At 41.2% G+C, this 21,352-nt stretch overlaps 1 protein-coding gene across 3 annotated transcripts in view; it reads right to left on the reverse strand.

Moving 5' to 3' along the window:
* Nucleotides 1-471: 471 nt before the first annotated feature.
* Nucleotides 472-21,352, reverse strand: part of ONECUT1 (one cut homeobox 1) — a 45,499-nt gene continuing 24,618 nt past the window's right edge. The window contains exons 2-3 of one of the 3 annotated variants that reach the window (XR_012895780.1): nucleotides 15,265-15,383; nucleotides 8,787-8,922 (exon numbers count right to left, since the gene is read on the reverse strand). Coding sequence is in view for 1 of the 3 variants with exons in the window: in XM_006118521.4 (XP_006118583.1) it covers nucleotides 8,630-8,922 (293 nt within the window). In the remaining 2 variants the exon portion in view is untranslated. Of the gene's footprint in view, nucleotides 8,923-10,902; nucleotides 14,506-15,264; nucleotides 15,384-21,352 lie in introns of those variants that run through there. The other 2 variants (XR_012895781.1, XM_006118521.4) reach the window with 2 other exon arrangements.

Here is a 21,352-nt window from a genome sequence, read left to right on the forward strand (position 1 = left end):
TGGCAGGGATTGGCAAACCATGGCCACTGGGAGCTGGGATCAGCTGTACCTGTGGACACTCAGGTAAACAAAGTATCTGAAGGCTCACCAGCAGCTAAGCCTACAGAACCATGTCTGGCTCACAGGTCACTTATTGCCCACCCCTGTTGTAGATGGACAGGAGGTAATTATTTGCTGCTAGTCTAGGCTAAGAACCTCCCCCACATGGATCAAGAGGGGAGAAGATAGGGCACTATGTTGCCTTGAACCACAGTTTCTTCCATGGGATGCTCCTGAGGTGATACAATAATATCTTGCCCCTTTCTATGAGCTGTGTCTTTGTGGCACATACTATCTTGTGAAAGCCTAGCACACGAAATACCCCATTAATCCTGCTCCCAAAGCAAACCTAAGCATCAGATTAGTATGTTGTGATTGTAGATGGAAAAACAAAAGAAGGCAAGAAATGTCTAAATTTAAAGTGCTGGAAAATCCAACCTTTTATTTACTACACTTTTGTGACTACAGAAACGCTGAAACATTTTAACACTGAAAAGCATGATGACATCATCACTTGCTTTTTTTTTTCTTTTTCTTTTTTTGCTTAGCAAACACAGCAGATGATATTGCACGGCATAAAGTGAGAACAGTAGCAAAGCTTAAAAAAAGGAACTTAAAGAAATCTTAACGCAGTACAGGAGATACCCATAAACAAACCAGAATAATGCCTAGTGCATTACACTTGTTGCTATACACAAAATACAGAAGAAGAAGCGCTTGACTAAGAGAGAGAGAGAGAGAGAGAGAGAGAGAGAGAGAGATTGAGGAAATATTAGTAATCAACTGTAATTAGGTACAATAATCACTTAATATGAAATGCAGATGCAACGAATAAACTACTACTGCTTTCTAATTGGCAAACCAAAAATAACAGCAAAGTTGTCTGTTTAGTCAAAATCTTCTCTTAAGTTTTCATTTTTTTCTTTCTTTTTTTTTTCATTGCTATGGAAGAACTCCCTCTCGCTCTTGGAAGATTTCCTATCTCTACTGATCTTATACCTGATGATTGTCTTTGGCGCCTTTTTTACATTATGAACAATCAAGCTAACTTGAACGTGGAAACTGACTTGCACTGAAAAAAATATTAAAGGTCAAAAAGTGTATTGAGAATGGAAAAGCAGAAAAGAGAGAGGAGGAGTAGGAAAAGGTTAATGAAAAAACCTTGATCATTTGGGAGCACTGAGGTGAATGAAGGTTGTTTGTTTAGCTTGGACTGGACACTAGACACAAGGGTTATGAAGACAACTAGTGAAGCAAGTAAAAGACAATGCTTTAAACTTTATTTTCTTTTAATACTGTTGTTTGGGTCATACCGCAAAACTAAAATGATTTCACAATGATTATGCAATAAATGCAGAACATACCAAGAAAAATCAAAATACTAAACAGAAAACATTTTCTAAATACAGTTCCATCCACTGTTTAATAGCTAATGTTGGATTAATAGACTACTACTTCGTCTCCTCCCTATGTGAAACAAAACTCATTGCACGGCATTAGTTTATGTATTAAAAGCAGACAATTAGCCAATGCTTACCAATAGATCATTTAATGATCCTGCATTTCAGAGCATCTTTATTGCTCCATTTCAATACTTGAAGTATAAAAATGTATCTAAGAAAGTGTAACTTTTGACCAAAAGCCCAAATTCCTCCCTTGTCCCTCCCTGAACCCTTCAGCTATCTTCAAAATAAAAACAGGGTACACTGTGAGCATAATTGTTTTGCATGAAAAGAAAATATTTACACCCATCACAAATCACCTTGGTACATGGCATTTAGCTGAAATTGAATTTATCACTCAGGCAAAATAAAATACGGGTAAATGGCATTGTATTTTCTGTGCCACAATGCCACCACCAGCTTTGCAGAGTTATCATTGTCCTTCTTTTTTCTCTCAATCAAAACTGATTTTGTTCTACAAAGATGTACAAAAAGTGAGGCGAGGCATAGGGGAAGGTACAAAATTCAATACATGTGTCTAGGGTAAGGGGATGGGGAAGATACATTTCTATTCTCTTTTGTGTCAGTTGAGTGACCAAATAGACAACTAGGGATTGAATTAATCTTGGGCAAAGCCTACCCACCCTTTTAGCCTGATTCAGTGACTGGATTAACCTTATGCTGGGCCTCTTCAGAGGATGACTTTCTTCTCAAATTCTGAAGGCCCTGATCTGGCAAAGCACTTAGGTCCAGATCCACAAAGGTATTCAGACAGCTAACTTCCATTGTTTAGGACCCTAAATACCACTGGGGACCTGGGCCATAACTTTCAAAAGCCTTTAATCCTCCTTTTTAGGAAATCTCTTAAACCTGTGTTGAAGTGCTTTACAGAAGCAAGGCCTAGAGCACATGCCTAACTTCAAGATAGGGTGTAGTCCCACTGCCTTTATTGGAGCTAATTTTCTGCTCAAAGCAGAAGGGCTTGCCCTGATTGGAACCTAAACGTTTATTCTGCCGATTTTCTTAGGGGCTGAGGAGGAATTAAAACTCATGCTCCGTGAAAATATTTCCAAGCTAGATGGAACCGAGAAACTGTCCTGCTTTGCTCCAAAATACATACCTAATAACGGTGTCTGGCAGACCAGCTGCTCTTAATACAGGCTTCTCAGAGCTCCATCTTGCCCAGCTGAATGCAGTGAAACTTTCCCCATTGACTTCAATGGAAGCAACAGGAGCCTGCCCTCAGTATATCACCATGTAGGTACCTTTATCCTGCCTGCAGCATCATCCCCCTAGCCTAGCTGAGCAGGGTTTTTTTGGGGGGAAGGGGAGGAGAAGGGGAGAGATGGGGAAGAGGAACGCTTGGTGAAAACTGTATCATGTATTGAAGAGAATTTCCAAATTCAAGTTAGCTTTTCTCCAAAGTTTTACGCCCTCTACTTGCTATACCCGTGCGAATGGCAAATCAAACCCCAAACAAATCAAAGTCTCTCACAAATGCCAGTGCTTTTAAACATTAAACAACTTTTAAATTCTTTGGATATGCAGGTCTTACCCACAAAATAACTTTCCTAGAAAAGACAAATAAATTAAAGGAAAAAACACACTAACATTGCCTTTCTGCTTTCTAAGTGACAAAAGTACTACTTTGAAACACTCATTTTGGCATGTACAAGTTTTGTTTGTTTGTTTGTTTGTTTGTTTTCTGGGAGGTGGGGGACCTGGCAGTGTTTGTAACACGTTGAAGTGCATGCTAAGACAAGTCTGAAGATACACCCTGCAGTCAAGAGAAGCACTCGCCTTCAGCTATCTCAGCATCAAGAACAAAAAGATTGTAACACAAAGCTTTGGCCATTTTTGAATCTACTATATACATTTTTTCACTACATAGTCATAAATTAAAGCAGTGATTAAATAAGCATATACAAAATTTAATTAAATTAAAAATCACAGCACATTATAGAGAAAAAAATAAGAACCCATTTATCACAGCAGAGAATATTTTTACCCTGTAAAAAGAACATTGACTAGCAAACACAAAAAGCATCCTAATTTAAACAAAAAGAATCAAAGCCATATATATATATATATTTTCTCCCTTTCTTGCATTCTTTGCAAACAACAATCTTTACCCAACCTTTGAAATATTTCCAGGAATAAGATCTTCCTTGAGTATAACAGAGCAGTTCTGCCAAAAGAAATGAAGGGAAAGAAAGAAACCCAAACAATAATAATAATAATTAATAATAATAATAATAAAAATACAAACAAAACAACCCCCTACAAAATAAATAAGAGTTATAAAACTTTTTTAAGTAACCTTAACAATTATCAAACTAGTAAGTTCTGCCTTATCACATAAACTCTCTATACAACATAACCCTAACGATTTATTACTATGAGGTATTTGGAGAAATTGGTAAAAGCAATGCACGGCCTGTCTGAATGGAGGGACTCAAGCTGCTTTCAAGGGGAGAGAAGAAGGAACCTTTGGTTTGTCAGCAAGAAAGTGGAAAAAAAAATTTCCTTTGGTATCAAAGAAAGTTTAATTGCATGGTTGCACGGCAAAAAGCACCACGGTGAAGAATTATTCCTTTTTTTTCATTAGTGGCCTTTCTAACAGGCTGAGGTATTCAAAGAGTATAAGGTGAGAGATAAAGAGGTCAACAGCGGTTTAACACTTTGGTTCAAGCAAGGCACTCGTCCTATGAGTTTACAAAGTTTGCAACATGTTTGCCTAGAGCTTTATTATTATTATCGTCATTATCATCAGTAGTAGCAGTTGTAGTAAGAGTAGTATTCATAAGATTATTATCACTATTATTAAGAATGAAGACAAGTTTACACATTGAGTGAAAGTTGAGGAAGGGGAAAGGTGAAGGGTATTTAAGAAGGAGACTGAGTTCCCTTTACAGACCAAGGCCGTGCATGAAAAATCTTTGGTATTCTTTGGTATCATCAATGTGATTAAAATCACCAATGGAAATCGAGTGAGGTAGCGTCTTTGGTTCACACTATAAATAGTAGATCTTTACACACTTTTTTTCTTTTTTTCTTTTTTTTTTAAACACATGGAAGTAGCTATTCCTTACCTTTTGCTTCTTTGTCTTTAGGAAATAGTTACCAAATGTATTGTAAAGCTAACCACACCACAATAATAAACCAGAAGGCCAAGCAAAGTCTCAAAATTAGCCTCTGGGACTTTGAATGCACCCTAAACACAGGTAGATAGAAAAAGGATAAGTGCTTTCTCTTTGTTTGCTAAATGCATAGTTTTCATCCTTATGTACAAAGGAGGAGAAAGAGGAGGATAGGAGAAAGAGAAGGAGGAGGAAGTAATACCTTTCATGGGGAAAATACCTTCTTTACAACTTGGGTGAGGAGAAGTGTTCTAGGATTCTTTGGTATAACAAGATCAGCCATGTTTTCTTGCCCTCCAAGGACTGGTAGTCCCCTTTGGGCAGAATGCCCACTGATGTTGAGGCCTGATTCTGAAGTCCTTTTCAGGGCCTATCCTGCTCTCAATAAGCGAAACTGTGACCCTTCAGAACACTGAGTAGCATGTATTTCCACGAGCAACCCCAGTGAATCCAATAGACCACTCATGGAGGAAGATTCCACTCAGCATGGGTAAGCATGATGAAATGTGGTGCACTGAAGTCAACTGCAATTTTGCCATTGACTTAAAAATGTGCTGGAATGAACCCCAGACAACAACCCCTATTGTAGATGTTTTCATTTTACTTTTGCTTTTGCCCTGAGTAAGGACAATAGGATGAGGCCCTTGGACAGTAGTGTGGGAGCCAAAAAGCAGCAATGTTGATTTTTTTCCTGTCAATCTGATGTAGTTTATGATGTGGATGGATTAAAACCTTCAACCTCTTTGTCACCCCCCTTCTTTTGGATCAATAATAGTAATTTTTGGATGCACTTCAGGAACTGAGTGCACCAGCAATTGACTGAATCCCAATTTCTTGGTGTTTCCAAACTTTTTCCACTATGCTTCCTTTCAAAACTGTTTCGTGTCACTCTTAGATTCTGAGCCGGTGGCTCAGTGGTAATTTGTGAGTCTAATGCTAACTTCCATTCTTCCAGGAAATCTTTGGATGAAATCCTGGCCTCACTGAAGTCAGTAGCAAGACTCCCATTGACTACAGTGAGCCAGGTGGATTTTGTCCTTTACATAAAAGTTTAAGTGCAACTTGGGGAAAAAAAATAACTTTCATGGATGACCTTTACTAAAGACAATAAATAATAAGAATCCGGGTGCACCAAATGGTCTATTGTCAGTGCAATGGAGCAGTATCCTGAGGGATAAACTAGCTTTATAAACAGGATGAAGGTTTTCATATGTATTTTGCTTCATGTTTAGAAACTAGCTAAAGAGAAGTGTGTGTTCTCACCATATTCAAAGTGTGTTTAGCATATTGCTTAGGGGAAGGGAGACTTTGTTCTTAATGGCTTACAAAAAACAAAAGGTTTAAGCATGCTTAAACAGACATAAAAACACTTTTAGGCTTTAACTTGTGCATTAGTTTGTGTGTGTTTGTGTGTGTACATATGTACGTAGCAAGAGATCCTGAAATTGCATATTGGGTGCAAATCCAATGCTGGTATGAAAGTTTTCTTTGGTTTTAGCAAATAGTCTCAAGACACATTACAATGGAAATACTAAAAATGTGGTAATGTACTTTGAATTTCCCTGCATTTTTAAATTCTCAAGTTTTAAATAAATAAGGCTTTCTTTCTAAATTATAAGTAACTTACAAAGCAGTGTTTTCCTGGAGAAAGCAAAATGTTAGTTATGGTTGTCCTCTTCAATATTACATTAATGAGACTGCATTTATAATACTTTAAATATGAGGTTATGTCTTCCCATTAACATTTCCACTTCAGTATTATGTATTTGGGAAAAGAGCCTTTTAAAATAAATCATGCTAGAATTTAAGGTAAACTAGATATTCTAATATTCATGGATCACATTTCATTAAACAATTGCATCATCAGTTTTTAAAAAGATGAATTTAACATAGGAAAATTATTGAGAAATATTTAGTGACAAACTTCCTGTTCTCATTTAACATAAACTGGATAGCCTGAAACTTGAGCAAACATGGTTAACTTGAGAAATAGATGGTGCTGCAAAGTTGCCTAATTTCTTAGTTTTTAGTGTTTTAATTGGACTTTATCATAAGAAAAAAGAACCAACCATGATGATAAATGTTGGGTTCTAGTTTACCTTGAATTTTTTTAAGAGACAGGTATAAGTAAGATTACAGATTTCTTATCCTAGCAATGGGACATATATCTGCATATTTGCTCACTTTAGAATTTGGTATGCTTGGGAGTTTTGCTATAGTAATTTGAAATACCAGTTAGAGATCTAACAGGTACATGTAAAATCTTTCCCCCTCTGCACTAGAGTTTTATATGCAGATGTTGCACTGTTTTCCTTTTGATTTTATCACAATAAGAATGGAACAATTTCAGTTCACTGAAAGTTCTGTTAGCAACAGAGCACTTAAAGCTTTTCAACTACAAATTGTAAACTATTTCATGCATTTTTTCCTGGCTAACAGACATGCAAGAAAGAATGTACTGGAATAAAAACTTAGCCTAGTAAGCAGGTACAAATCCAGAAACCAAAGGGCCATAGCCCACTCTTACAGAGCTCCAACTATTGACTTCATGTCGCACCCCTTCAAAAAGCACTACTGTAATTTCCATGGAGCTACTCCCAATGAAGTCAACAGGAGTTTTGCCATAATCTGCAATGGAAAAAGAATTTGGTCCCAAAAGCATGTTCGTCTACATGTCTCGTTCTATTCCCTTTCTCATTAATGGCGTAGACTTCAATGACAATGGGGCAGAATTGGACTCTGTACATTGATTCATACTTTCAATTTGTACGTACAAAATTAATGACATTGGGAATCAAATGTTTGGAATCTAGATGATATTGCCGGGGAACATATCTAAAATAGCTAGTAGGGAAAGATGGTCTTTTGACACCCTTTGAGTAGATGAGCTTTCAGCAATGTCAGCCAGTAACAGTGTAATAAAAGTCTGCATAAATGGCAAATATCACATCAGCCATGCACATAAAGGCCACATCCTCCTTCTGTTGAAGCCAATGGCAAAACTCTCACTGATTTCAGTGGGAACAGGATCCCAGTATCAGCATCTGTGCTATGACACTGTGACATTAGTTGCTGCTCCTACAATGACATTCTTTCTTGCCTGTCATGGAAACAAATATTGAAGTGGTTTAATAATTGCAAATAACAGTCTTGATTACAGGTTTTATGTGTTATACAGTTAGATTAGTTTATACCTATAACTCTACATAGTATTTTGTGTAAAAATAGCTTTGGAATATTAAAATCATTGCAATAAAATACCTGCAATATAATATTAAATGTATTCTTTGGTAGCTAGGCGATTCTTTTTAATGAATGGACTATTGTTTCGCTTTTTAAAAAATCTGAACGTTCCTTAACAAACAAAGAGAATGCACTGGTTTAGGTATCATTCAAAATTTCTTTGCGTAGTTTGAACTTGTTTCCAGGTGTTGCATTAGCTAAGTTCAAACAATAAAACAGCAAAAATCACACTACCGTTCAATGAATTCAGACGACTCCATGCTAGGTTGGTCATGCTATGACACAACCTTTTCTGAAGACAAGCCCTGACTAAGTCCCTAACCACTGGTGTGTACGCACTACGGATACACCATACACCTTCATGGCAATATCTGTGGAAATGAAGAGCCATATCTGAAAAGATGTCCATTCAATGACAAGAAATCACTATGCTCCAAACCACTAAACAAGCCAAATACGGTGAAAATGATCATGGATGAAGGTGTAAGACCAGTGGTTTCTTTCTTCTCGTTCCGATTTTTTGTTTTGTTTCTTTTTTCTTTTTCTTTTCCTTTTTTTTTTTGCAAGTTGTCGTCCTACTAAAGTGTGTGTCTCAGAACAAAGTCATAATGCAGGTGAAATAAGTCTTTGGTTTCTTTGGACTTATAAATAACTTTTTTTTCTCAAATAGTTCTAAGTATAAACCTGCTATCTCGAGGTCCTGGTTTTTATTTATTTATTTATTTTTAAAGCTTTTCCACCGAGGTTGAGTTTGTGGTTATTCCTTCATGCTTTGGTACAAGTGCTTGATGAAGAGGATGAATTGCCTGAATTGGAGCTGCCCTCGTCTTGCCACTTATCCAGACTCCTCCGCCGGGCATTCATGAAAAAGTTGCTGACGGTGCTCAGCTCCAACCCTAGCTGCTGGGAAATGGTGATTTGTAATTCTTTGGAGGGACGCTTATTTTCCTTGAATATTGCGTGGAGAGTTCGACGCTGGACATCCGTGAAGACCAACCGAGGCTTTTTGGGTGTATTCCCTCTGTCTTTCCCATGTTCTTGTTCTTTTCTTTTGCATGCTGCAATAGAACAAAGGGGATATTAGAGGATGGACTGAGGGCACATTGGAGAAGATGCTGTTAGTGCAACAAATGAGAAGGCTGGAAATAACATTCATTTCAGTTTAGATCTTCCATATTTATAGATGATGTGTAGGGTTGGGTAAGTCAGATCCTTCTATAGCAGGGATTCTTAACCTTTTTACCTTCACACCTCCCCTGAAAGTGAACTTCATGTTCACACCCTTCTGGGAGCCATTTTGTGTACAGCCTAGCTGTGCCCCCTCACCTGACAGGAAGCTGAGGGGCGTGGCTAGGACTATAAGAACTCTGCCAGGGAGCTCAGTCGGGGCCCAGCCTCTGAGGGAGACAGAGACCTGCCCAGAGCTCCTGACTGATCAGACTGATACCTGGCCCGGGCCTCTCACAGCTGCCTTTCCTCAGGCCAGTGAAGGCTTCCCTGCCTGGGCTGCCGAGGCCTGGCCAAGCTGGCCAACAGGGCTACCCTCTGACCTAGAGGAACCCAAGGCTCTACTGGTGCCTGGCGATTCGGAGGACCGGCCTGAGCTGAAGGCCCGGCTCGAACCCCGAGGCCTGCCTGAACCCTGGGACCTGGCGAACCAGCTGGACGCTGGACGCAGCCATCCGAGCTAATTCCCAAGTCCGACGGCTGGTGGTGCTGTGGGGTGAGTGAACCCTGTTACAATGCCTAAATGAATAATATGAACTTTTTACTTTGAACCTTTTCCTAACAAATTTACATAATATTTGAAGATGAAAGTCGGCAATGCTCGTGTACTGATATTGTAGTGTGTCGTCACATAGGCCTGATTGATTCGCACTGCTATTGTAATGTGCCGATCTCTAGAAGTTAATAAGAAATTAATGTTTATAATTCTAATTTATAATATTAATTATGAAGAAATCTAAACTTTAGAATTTTATCCAGTGAGAAGGCAATTGCGATAAATTTTCTGGGAGGCACCTCACACCTCCCTTGTATCCCCTTCACCCCTTCCCTGGGGAGGCGCACCTCACTGGTTAAGAACCCCTGTTCTATAGTCAGCCCCTCTTGGACCTACTTATATTCACTTATCTATACCGAAGTGAGTTTGTGTTGGTGTCATTTACATGCTCAATATCAGATGACAATACAGAAAGGTGTAAGGGGAGGGTATAGCATTTTTCCATTAATTTGTACATTCTTGCATCCATCCACTCGTTAATTTTTTTTCCACAGCTCATTTCACTCTTCTCTTATGGCCCTTTGGAGTGTGTGTTATGTTAATTTATATTCCCAAAGGCTCCCTTACACCCAGACCCAGAGGATCAAATTCAAAGATATCTAAGGATTGGAGTGAGGTTTAGTCAGTGGATGTGAGTCAAAATGAGTCTCAGGAAGTCAGAGTCTAATTAAGTGTAAGGGACTTCTGAGGGATTCAAAGTTGGCATACCATACATCCTGAGAGATCTAGTGTATCACATTAGTTTAATCTTTCATAGGTTCATCTCTGAATGTGACCCATAAAATCCCCTTCCAAGTGGGGGAAGGGTGTGGCCAGGAATAAACCATGGATAGGCATAATCCCTGGCAACATGGGTACAGAGCCACAATGCCAGGGAACTAAGAGGAGGCCTCTGAAGTATGGAACCAGCACAGAAGCACCTCACAGTTTGCTTGGCATCCCTCAGATCTAGAGGGCTTCTTGATGTGTGAGGGTGACTTCTCCCTTCCATGGAGCAAGCCTCATCCCTCTATCACCGTGGTCCCCAACACGGTGCCCGCGGGCGCCATGGCGCCCGCGGGGGCATTTGTCTGCGCCCGCCAAGTGCTCAGGGCTGGCCTGGCCCCGGGCACGTAGTGCATGCGCGGTGCCGGAGCCAGCCCGGGCCCGTGGCGCACGGTGAGCGCCGGCCCCAGGGGCGCCGCGGATTGACCCCCCGCGGCGCATGGGGGAGGGAGGGGAGAGAGCGCCAGCGCCGGCCCCGGGTGCACGGAGCTTGGGAGAGAGCGTCAGCGCCGGCCCCGGGAATGCGGCTATGAGGGAGGGCCCCGCTCGGGGGGGCCCCACCCCCTAGGCACCCGGCGGGCGAACGGCCACGCCCCCTGGTGCCCGGCAACCCCAAATGGTTGGGGACCACTGCTCTATCAGGACCGTGAGGAAGAAACACCAGGAGGAAATCCCCTCCACCTTTTACTTTTCCCAGAGAAGGGGCAATCTGGCCTTATAACATCCTGGGAGGGTCACAGATATGCTTATAAGCACGTTGACCCAGAGTTGCTGTCCTCTTTTACATTATGTATAGAGAAAATATCTGAGGAGGGAGAGGCACTGCTATAATTGTTAAAACTAAGAACATGCTATAATTAAGGTATTTAAATTTTGATAATGCCCAATAATGGTGGTTATACATATCATCCCTGCAAGGTAAAGTAGAAATGTATTGACTTTTCAAATCAGACTTTTCCACATTTTTTTATTTTTCTTTGTTTTCATGTCAATCCATTTTCTGTAGCATCTTTTTATTGGTAGAAGAATAAAGAACAGAAGGGAAAGAGGCTTTGATTTTAGTCTTGCAAGCCCGGAGAATTATATATTTTGACCAAAATAAACTACATTGTGACACCCAGAATGGTGACCCGGTAAGTCTTGGTTACAATATTTCCATTTAATTTAATCTCTTTTCCTTTTTATTTTGGGTGTTGTTTTTGTCTGTATTTTTGAAGTGAATACACAAGCACCTTATTGAAAGACCTGGAGTTTGTCCACTGGACAGACACTGAAGGGGTAGTCAGGACAGTGGTTTTCACACTAGGGGTCACGACCCAGGACTGGGTTGTGGAAAGTGAGGCACTGAGTCTTGTTGCTGCAGAGTGATCAATAGAAGGGGTTAAGGCAGCTACCTGCCCATCCTGGCACCAGCTCCTGGGGTGGGAGTGGGAGTGGGAGGCAGGGAGAGCATACAGGGCTCCCTGCACTGCCCCTGCCTTGAGCACTAGCTCCACAGGCCCATTGGCTGGGAAACTGCTGCTGGCTACTTCTGGGGTGCAGCATGGCCAGGAGAGGCAGGAAACCTGCCTTAGCACACCTGCTGCACTGCTGATAGGGAGCCGCTCAAGGTAAGCCCCTCCTGCCCCAGCTTTGACTCCCCCCCCCCAAAGCTGGAGCCCTTTCCTAGAGCATAAAGCTCTCATCCTCAGACCCATTCTGGAGCCCACACTCCAGTCAAATTATGCTGGGTCGTGGGCATCAACAATTTTCTTCAACTGGATCATGAGAAAAAAAAAGTTTGAAAACCCCTGAATCAGGATGCAAGCTTTCCATTAATTCCTCAGCAAGTATGCCTCATTGCTGAGCTGGAGGGACCACCTCTAAAAGTAAAATTCAAGTTCCTTCTTCATGCTCATTCAGTCCACATCTCTGCAGAGCTCAGTTCCAACTGTGCTGATAGAGTTGCAGCATGGCCATGCATTTCCTTAGCACTGGACTGAGGGGATCAAATTATTCCACCAGGGCCCCCACATATTTTGTGTATTGTCACTCACAGCAATTCGTGCACGAGGCAGGGGATAGTGGCATTTCAGATCTCTCAACAGGGATGTTTTTGAAGAAGCTACTTGTCAATATTTATTCCATTTACAGCATTTTTGCTAGATTATGACACACTAATCAAATGGACAAAGATTCATAACTGGACATTTTATAGTTGTTTTGAACTAAAGAACCATTTAAAATTCAAACGCTCTGTCCTCTAAGATAATGTACCATTAATATGTCAAATCTTGTGTATTTCAGGCAAGCAAATCCTCAGTGAAGTTATGGTTAATTAATTCTCAGACAAAAAGTTGGAGTTCAAGTTGAGAATATCTATATTGGTAACCTAAAAGTTGAAATACCCTTGCAAGAATGCAGTATTTATCTATTAATAAACAATCAAAAACAAGGAAAAAATAAACGTTAGAAAAATCTCAAACATTTGAAAGGATGGAAAAATCACAGTAAAAGCATCCAAAGCACCTAAACTGTTTCGGTAATGATCCCAGCTTCCATCCTTACCTCTGCCTTTGTAATGGTGTTCCAAGGGGAGTTAGGGAAACAAACTCTGAAGGAAAATTATCTAACCATAAAAAAATGTCATTTCCTCAGGACACCCTCTTGCCTAATCTGTCAACAGTTGCACAAATTCCAACCTGTGCACAGATGGACTGTTCACAGATGAAATAAGCATTTGTTATAATTTGTCCTGACTGGACAAATAGCATACTGAAAGCCAACAGTCCAAGATCTTCATTAAGAATTGCAACCAGGTTAGACACACAGTAGTAAATACAGAATTGGTTTAACTGCATATATAAACCTCCTAGTGCTAGGTCAAAACAGTTATAGGGCTGTCCTGCAGAATCATGAAGAATAGTGGAAAATAACCAGGCATCGCAAATCCACCTTGTCAAGTATTACCTGATTTAGGAGGTTAACAATATTAATTTGGATAGTGTGTGTTATAGGCCCACCAATTAATCTGATCAGAAGATAATAAGGTTCCAGAATCAGGCTATACAATATATGCAAAGGACCCTTGGGGGTATGACAATTAATTTTATTAAGATATATGGGATAGTAATCAAATAACAATCACATGGTAAAATAAATCAGGGTTACAAATGCAGTACAGGTTGAACCTCTGTACACCGGGACTCTCTGGTCCGGATGTTCCAGTACCAGAGAGTCCCAGTGAAGCACTGGTGCCTAGGAGCCCTGTGGGCTGGCAGGGCTGCAGGCTACTGGCAGTGATCTACCAGCGGGGCCAGTAGTCTGGCTCCCCACAGTTGGGCTTCCAGGCGTACCCTAGAGGGGCTGCCCGGCAGAGCCAGGAGCACGGCACACTATAGCAGGGCTGCCTGGCATGGCAGGGACCAGCAGAGCAGTGGGGCCTGCAGCTGGTCCAGGGCTGGGGGTGGGGGCTAATAGCAGGCGTCTAGATATGACCTCCCCTGGTCCAGCAAAATCCTTCATCTGGGACCAGTCAGGTCCTGACAGTGCCAGACCAGGGAGGTCCAACCTGTATTACTGTTCTAAAGATACATATGGTGTTGTATTCTCTAAGACTTGATTATTATATTCACACCCTTCCTTGATGACCTGGTGGTAGGAAAAAATGACCAGACTTGCCTTTGGCATGCCAAGACAGTTCAGGTCCAGGTTCCTCAATTTTGGAGTGGGAGCTGGTGAACTTAGAAGAAGCTAAAGCTAAGAGCTATAAAAACTAACTTAGTTTACCAAAGCTTGAAAACTAGAGGCTACAAAAGCTTCAGGTCTTCTTGTTCTCTATGGTTCTAACCCATACAAGTTAAGATTCCTAAATAATTCCCTAGAAAATGGCTCATGAGTTGAAAATACCTGGTTCCTGAGGACCTCTGCATCTGCACGAGGCCTGAGGTTCTCAAAACCTATCACTGCTGAGAACACTGGGATCCAAAAAGGTTAAGGTACTGGAGAGATAACATAAAATGTTAAAATTGCGATTAAAGAGCAAATAAACATCGGTCACTTTCCAGACTGTCATATAAATCTTCTCATGTCCTTGTATAGGCAGCATTTCAATCTGCAAACAAATTGGTTATTCCATTAGAAAGGTATAAGGCATCTTGGAAACAGAACTTAGAACTAAATTTAAAATCCAGCTTTAACTATGAGGCTGCTACCAATGTCTCCAAAATTAATGTCATTTTGTTCAGTTTCATTGAAAGTGCCTCTCTTTGGCTCAACACCAATTAAAATGACAAAAGGTGCCAAATGCTGCACAATACTGTAGATCAAGTTAGACTGATCATATAATATACCATCATACCTGCCAGCAAAACTAGCAAAACAATAATCCCATATTTTACTTGCCTCTACCCTCAGATCAACCCCCATCCAAGTGCTCAGGGGAAATAGTAGGCTTTGCAGAATGATCGAGAAATCCAGATTATGATGGATCAGGAAGAGCGCATATTTTAGAGCCAGGGAACTCTCATGGAAATTATATGACAGATACTTCCTAATTTAAGTCGAGAAAACATTGTCCCTGGTGCTTCCACTGATCTCATCAGAGAAAAAGACAGCTGTTCAGTTGCAGGCTTCTCAGGAAAGTGATATAAACTATAGCATAATTTCTTTTCTGACATTCTTACCTTTTGATCCCTTTTACAAGTGGGGCTCTGTTCCAAAAAATAAGCCAGTTAAAATGTTCACCAGATGGTCAGTACTAACTGAATGAGCAGCTCGATATCTTGTTATACCTCATTGCTCAATGTGTGGTCCCATGCTTTATTTACTACGCACCATTCAAACTCTCTCTGGATATTAAATTATTAATTACCTCATTGACTTTTCTCTGGAGCTTTTCACTGTGGCATCCAAGTGCTTCACAAATCTTACTTTATTTTTGCAACATCCCGGTGATGGGGAAGCATGATTCCACCTTTGACAGTTGCAGTACTGCGGCACAGAGAGATCAAGGTCAAAGGTGTCCACTAATTTTGAGCACCTATTTTGAGACATTTAGGACATGATTTGTCAAGAGTACTGAGCATTTTTATGACACCCCATATATTCACAGCTTAGGTCCTACTGACCTTAGCTGCAGCTTTGAGTGCTCGGTACTTCTGAAAATCAGACCCTAAGGTCTCACTTCTGGTCCCCGGAAAAAGAGGAAACATGTGGTTAGAAATCATCTCTATTGAGTTTGATTTAAGTGACTTGCCCAGAATCACCTAGGAATTCTGTAGCAGAGGCAGTGATATAATCCAGTTCTCCAGGGCAGCATTCAACTGCCTTAACAAAGGACTGTCCTTTCTCTTCCTTCAGTTCCCTGCCTCATTCACTACACATCTTCCAGTTTGTGTAGTAAATGAGGCTGGGGTTCAATAGACAACAGCCTCTGTCACTACACATCCCTGATTAATCCCCAGTCCTGTGCATTTATTGAGGTGGGGTCCTGTGGAAAAAATGGTATATAAGAATGTAATTAAGGACTGTATCATAATGCATACGCACAAGAAAGCCAAATTAAGGGTGCAAGGACAACCTGGTTTCTGATATTTCTGAACTTCTGAGTGCTTGACTTTGTAACATTAATCTTTCTTTGAAATGTAGTTTTTATGTGTAATTTCCTAAGATTAAAAAAATAAAAACCTCATAAATTGAATCATGTTGAATTACGACTCCCACGTAGTTCAGCATCAAGAATAGAACCTTTAGCTCTATTGCACAGGCATTGCTACTTGAGATACCAGAGTAACTCACAGCAGTAGTAGGTTGTCAACTTCTATGTGAACCTGGACTAGTGAAGGATCAGACACACACTTTGCCAGCAGAGGTATGGGGAGACTCAGAAATTGTGGGTGCAATTCCTATTTCTGGAGTGGAATATGCTTTAGAGGGCACAAACTCTTTTATCCCCTCTCCAGTGTCTGACCCCTCTTGCCCATGGACCCTTTCAAGCTTAATCCTGTACCAGTCCTGTCTCCCCATCCAACCATGACTATTCATGTCAGAAGAGCCAGCTTAACCCATCACTGGGCCCAGAGGCGGCCTGTCCATGTAGGCAAACTAGGTGGCTGCCTAGGGTGCCAAGTTAAATGGGGTGCAATGGGGCACCAAATGGTGGCACAATATCATTGAGGGATTTGGAGGTTCGGGGTGCCAATTACATGGTTTGCTTAGGGCGCCAGTTGCTGGCAGCTAGTCTAGGGCTGCTCCTGACTGGGCCCTAAGGAAACATACACTCATAATATGAGTGTGTCACACCCTAATTTGGTCTGGCTACATCGGTTATGACACAGGGCAGCTGGGCCAAACCTGAGCGCAACTGTGACTTTGTGCAGGGCCCTCTCCCCCACCATGAATCTGGGCCCAAGGCATGTGCCTACTTTGCCTATGCATTAATCTGACACTGCATCTCAATTTCCTCTCCACCCCAAGCTCCTCATCCAGTCTCAGCCTCCCTCTTCAGCCTCCTCTTCCCTGCCTCTCCACTCAGGCTCTTTTTCCAGAACATCCCAGTATCTTCTCAGCCTGGTTTCCCCCCTCCCACCGCAGATCTGTTCCCCACTCATTTCCCTCTCCCTCCCATCCCTTGTGCAGCTTTCATCCCTCTGCATTTCAATCAAGCTTTTTTCCTTTTCCTCTCCACTACCTGGGTGCCAGCAGGGGGCATCAAGACTATTGAAGAGGCAGTTTCTTCACTTCTCACTGTCCAGTGCTCAGCATACAGGGCCCCACAGCTGTTCTGGTCTGTAGGGCCCCTGTAGCCCTGGGATCGAGCATGCTCAGTACAAATGGAATCTCAGAACTGACATGCCAAACTTTAACAGCACTCTACTGAGCACGTGTGAACTGAAGTTTTCAGAGGGCTTTTGGGGATAGTTTTTCATGTGGTTGGCAAAAGGGGTGCTAGAGGTTTGCAATTAAATGGTTCTAATTTATTTTAAAACAAGGACAAAACAACATATTTTTCTCCCAATCTGATTCTTGGCATGAGCTGCATCAGTTACTTTTGCTGCAGCTTTTTATTTAAAAAAAAAAAAAAACCATTCTGAGGCAGACATCCAGCATAGAGAATTTCATCTTAAATGGTTAAGATTTGGCAAAGTTATAAGCAATTAAAAACAGAATCTTCTAATGGGACATGTCAGCCAACTTTAATAACAAGTGCTGCGACCAGCTTCACCTATAATATATTTGTCAGAATGGTCAGCTACATGTTTATGAGAGGATGTTCTTAATTAATAACTGATGATACTTGATTTTAACATGCATTGTAACTATAGCTGTACAGTTTCATCTGTTTACATGAGGCCCAATACAAGGGCTATCTATCTAGTGCACAGAGCCTTCAGCTACAAATGTGTTCTCTGAAGCGGCTGTGGAATGGTTAAATTGTCATCTAACTTCTCTTCCTTCCCAGAAGTGATCTGCCAGCCAAAGAAAGGAAAGAGAGGACCTGGAGTAGACAAAAATCTACAATGAATTCTCTAGTTCCCACCCATTCCCACCTAAGGTGTAGGTACTATTCGCCTTCTGGAGCCCCTGACACACTGGACTGGTATTCCCACGATAAGTTTTCAGTCCAGCACACGTTTCCAAGTGGGGTCTCTGTATTCTATACACTTGCATAAAGCAATGTTCAGATTTCTAGATGTTTATAGTTAATTGTGGTAGGTAGTTTGCTTTGAAATTCAGGACAGATTTAATTTAAAAAATAAATGTATTTTCCAGTTTTGTGGGAAACTGATTTTTTGGGAGATTTCACTGCAAAATCACTGGTAGCATAAGCAGCTAATGAGAGCTTTGGAGTTTTGACATTAGTGAAGTGAACTAATGCCTGGATCTGCTGATCTTTGGGCATCCTGAAATATTCCTCTCTTTTCTCCAGCTTTTCAGGGTGAGAGCTAAGGGGGTGATCAGATGAGAGGGGGATGTTATGCTTTTGTTTAGCATGTATTGGCTTTAGTAAGGATAAGCTGGATAAGCAGCTCTGGGTGGTTTTCATCCTTTATTATAAATATTCTCATAAAAGTCTTACACTGTTTAGACAGGTGCTTGCAAGAAATGTATTACAGTAGCCCAATTGAGATTGGATTCCTATGGTGCGAGGTGCTATACACACATATGGGGCCAGAGATTCAAAAATACTCAACTCTCATTTGCTCCACATTCTACCACTCCTATTGTGACATTTAGGGCCACAAGAGAACTCAACACCCTCACGTACTAAACCTTGGTGCCTCAGTAGGAGGCCAGGCGCTTTTGAAAATCCAATGTTGCCTGTAAGTACTGAGCCCTTCTGAAAATTTCAGCTTTAGTGAGAGAATCCAGCTTTAACTGAGCTGTTGAGACGGGCACTTGAAAGGAATGAAAATAAATTAAGAAAGAAGGGTTTTCATAGAATGGTGCAGAAGATTTTTGTGGGTGACATCATAATACTGATGTTGCTGGAATGATACTTTAACATATCATGGACTACTGAGGCAAGTTTTTATTTAGTACTGTATATTCTTCAGCCCTTATTAAAGGAAAACTTTCAGTAAATATTTATACAGCCATCTCCTTAACCATTTTGTCCAGTTGAACTTTGTAACTACAGATCCATCAGCTATGTCCCATGCTTCTCCAGCCTTCCATGAGACACCCCTCAGTGCTGCTGGGGTTATTGTTGGGGCTCTTATGTTATTGTTGTTGTCACTTGTATTACTGTAGCACATAGAAATCCTAAGCAAGAGCAGGACCCCGTTATACTAAGCAATTTACAAACCCAGAGTAAGACAGATTCTCTCTCAAAAGAGCTTGCATGCTAACTAGACCAAGCAGGCAAATGGTGAAACAAAAGGGAACATTGTTATTCCCATTTTACAGATTAGATACTGAGCTACATATAGATTAGGTCAGTATTTTTCAAACTTGGGTCATGGGCCTGCTAGGGTTAAGGAGCTGGCAGGCCTGCGCCACTTTGTTTACTTAATGTGTCTGCAGCCACAGAGTTTTACAGCTCCCATTGGCTGTAGTTCGCTATTTCCAGCTAAGGGCAAACCAATGGGAGCTATGAGGCTGTGTGGCTACGGACACATTAAGTAAACAAAGTAGCGTGGGCCTGACAGTGGCTTTCCCTGGTGGCCCCACGACCCAAGTTTGAAAAACACTGGATTAGGTAACTTGTCCAATGTCAGACACTGAATCTGTAGCAGAATGAGGAAGTGAGCCCAAAACTTATGTGCCTTAATCGCAAGGTCTTACTTCTTTCCACTGCAGAAATGCAGGGGTGAAATTTTAGCCCACACTAGCTTCAGTGGAAATACCCTAATCATAAAACAAATGTTAAAAGGTGGGGGGATAATTTTTATCATTACTTTAATCACTTTTCCTTTTCTTCTGTTTCTTTTGGTGCAAGAACAAAGATTTCTGTGCACTTTAAGGCTATGTCTGCAGGTTATTTTTGGAAAAAGATATGCAAATTGACGCTTTTTTTTCAGGAAGAATGGCTCTTGTGCAAGAGGGTATTTTTGCGCAAAAAGGACCCATGAAGATGGCTCCTTTTTGTGCAAAAACCCCTTGTGCAAAAATGGTGTCTCATTAAGTATGCAAATGAGGCACAGCGATATTCACTGCTTCATCTCATTTGCATATTTTCTTGCTCAAGAGAGGGCAGTGTAGATGTAGCCTTACTTTATAAACATTTAGACAATCTAATATGGTCTCATGGTCTTCTAGGGATAGATCCAACTCCTATGGCAGTCAGAGGAAAGATTGTTATTGCCTTCCATGGAAAACAGATCAGGGTGAAATTTCCAAAAGTGCATAAAAGACTTAAGAACCTGAATTCCACAGAAAGCAAGCTAAGTTATTTAAACACTTTTGAAAATTGTACTCACTTAGTTTGTAAGATCTTTGGGGTATGCACTATCCTTAATTTCTGTTTCTTACACAGCATTAAGAACATTGCTAGCACTAACAATAAATAGTGGTGGTGATAATGAATAGCAATATTAGGTTCTCCTTAAGACCATTTTCTCTGCTCTATAGCCGGTCAATCCATTTTAGCAATAAATTGTAGCTCTCAAGTTCCCAAAGCACACATGGAGGGCATGGGATGAAATAAATACGCCAAAAGGAGAACCTGTCAAAAGAAGGAATGGAGGAGGGTTGTTTTCTAACACAGTGTTTCGCAACCTTTTTTTATAAAGTACCCCTTTTTAAAAAAAAAAACAACTATATATATATATACCTACAGTTTTCAAACACACACATTTTTTTCTATTATTGCAACACATTTGTTTAAACAACTTAATCACAGCCAGGAGGGCGATGAAATGTTTGGGTGTAAAAAGTACAAAAATAATAAAGCGCTATAAAACTTAAAACAAAAATTCAGTTTTCTCCAAGTTTCAGTTGTGTTGATGTACCCCCCAGACTTCTCTCAAGTACCCCTAAGGGTACTCTTACCGCTGGTTGAGAAACACTGCTCTAACGTGTGATGGTAAATGAAATCTTTCACTTGGGTGTCACCAGTTAAAATCTAGTCTGACAGTAGGAAGAAGAAGCAGCTACATCTCTCCAGGGGAGCCAACATCCTGTGTGGGCCCCAGGCCAAGAGGGGACATTTTCACACTACCAGAAGTAGGGCCTTGGACAGAAGAGGCAGGGCCAGGGTCAGACAGCCAGTGTTCCCCCAGCTCTCACAGCCATCTGGAACAAATCACAATATGCTCTGGTGGCGATTTAAAGGGCCCAGGGCTCCAGCCGCTGCTGCAGTAGGAATAGTGGCAGCTGGGAGACTGGGTCTCTTTGAATCACCAGGCCCTAGAGCAACTGCCCTTTTTGCCCCCCGTGTTGGTGGGCCTGCATCTCTCTCTATTCCAGAGATTCAGTCTCTCTCTGGACTGATAAATTAAACCCTTTCTGGGTGACCA

Source organism: Pelodiscus sinensis, chromosome 14, assembly GCF_049634645.1.
Source record: "Pelodiscus sinensis isolate JC-2024 chromosome 14, ASM4963464v1, whole genome shotgun sequence".
Lineage (NCBI taxonomy): Eukaryota > Metazoa > Chordata > Testudines > Trionychidae > Pelodiscus > Pelodiscus sinensis.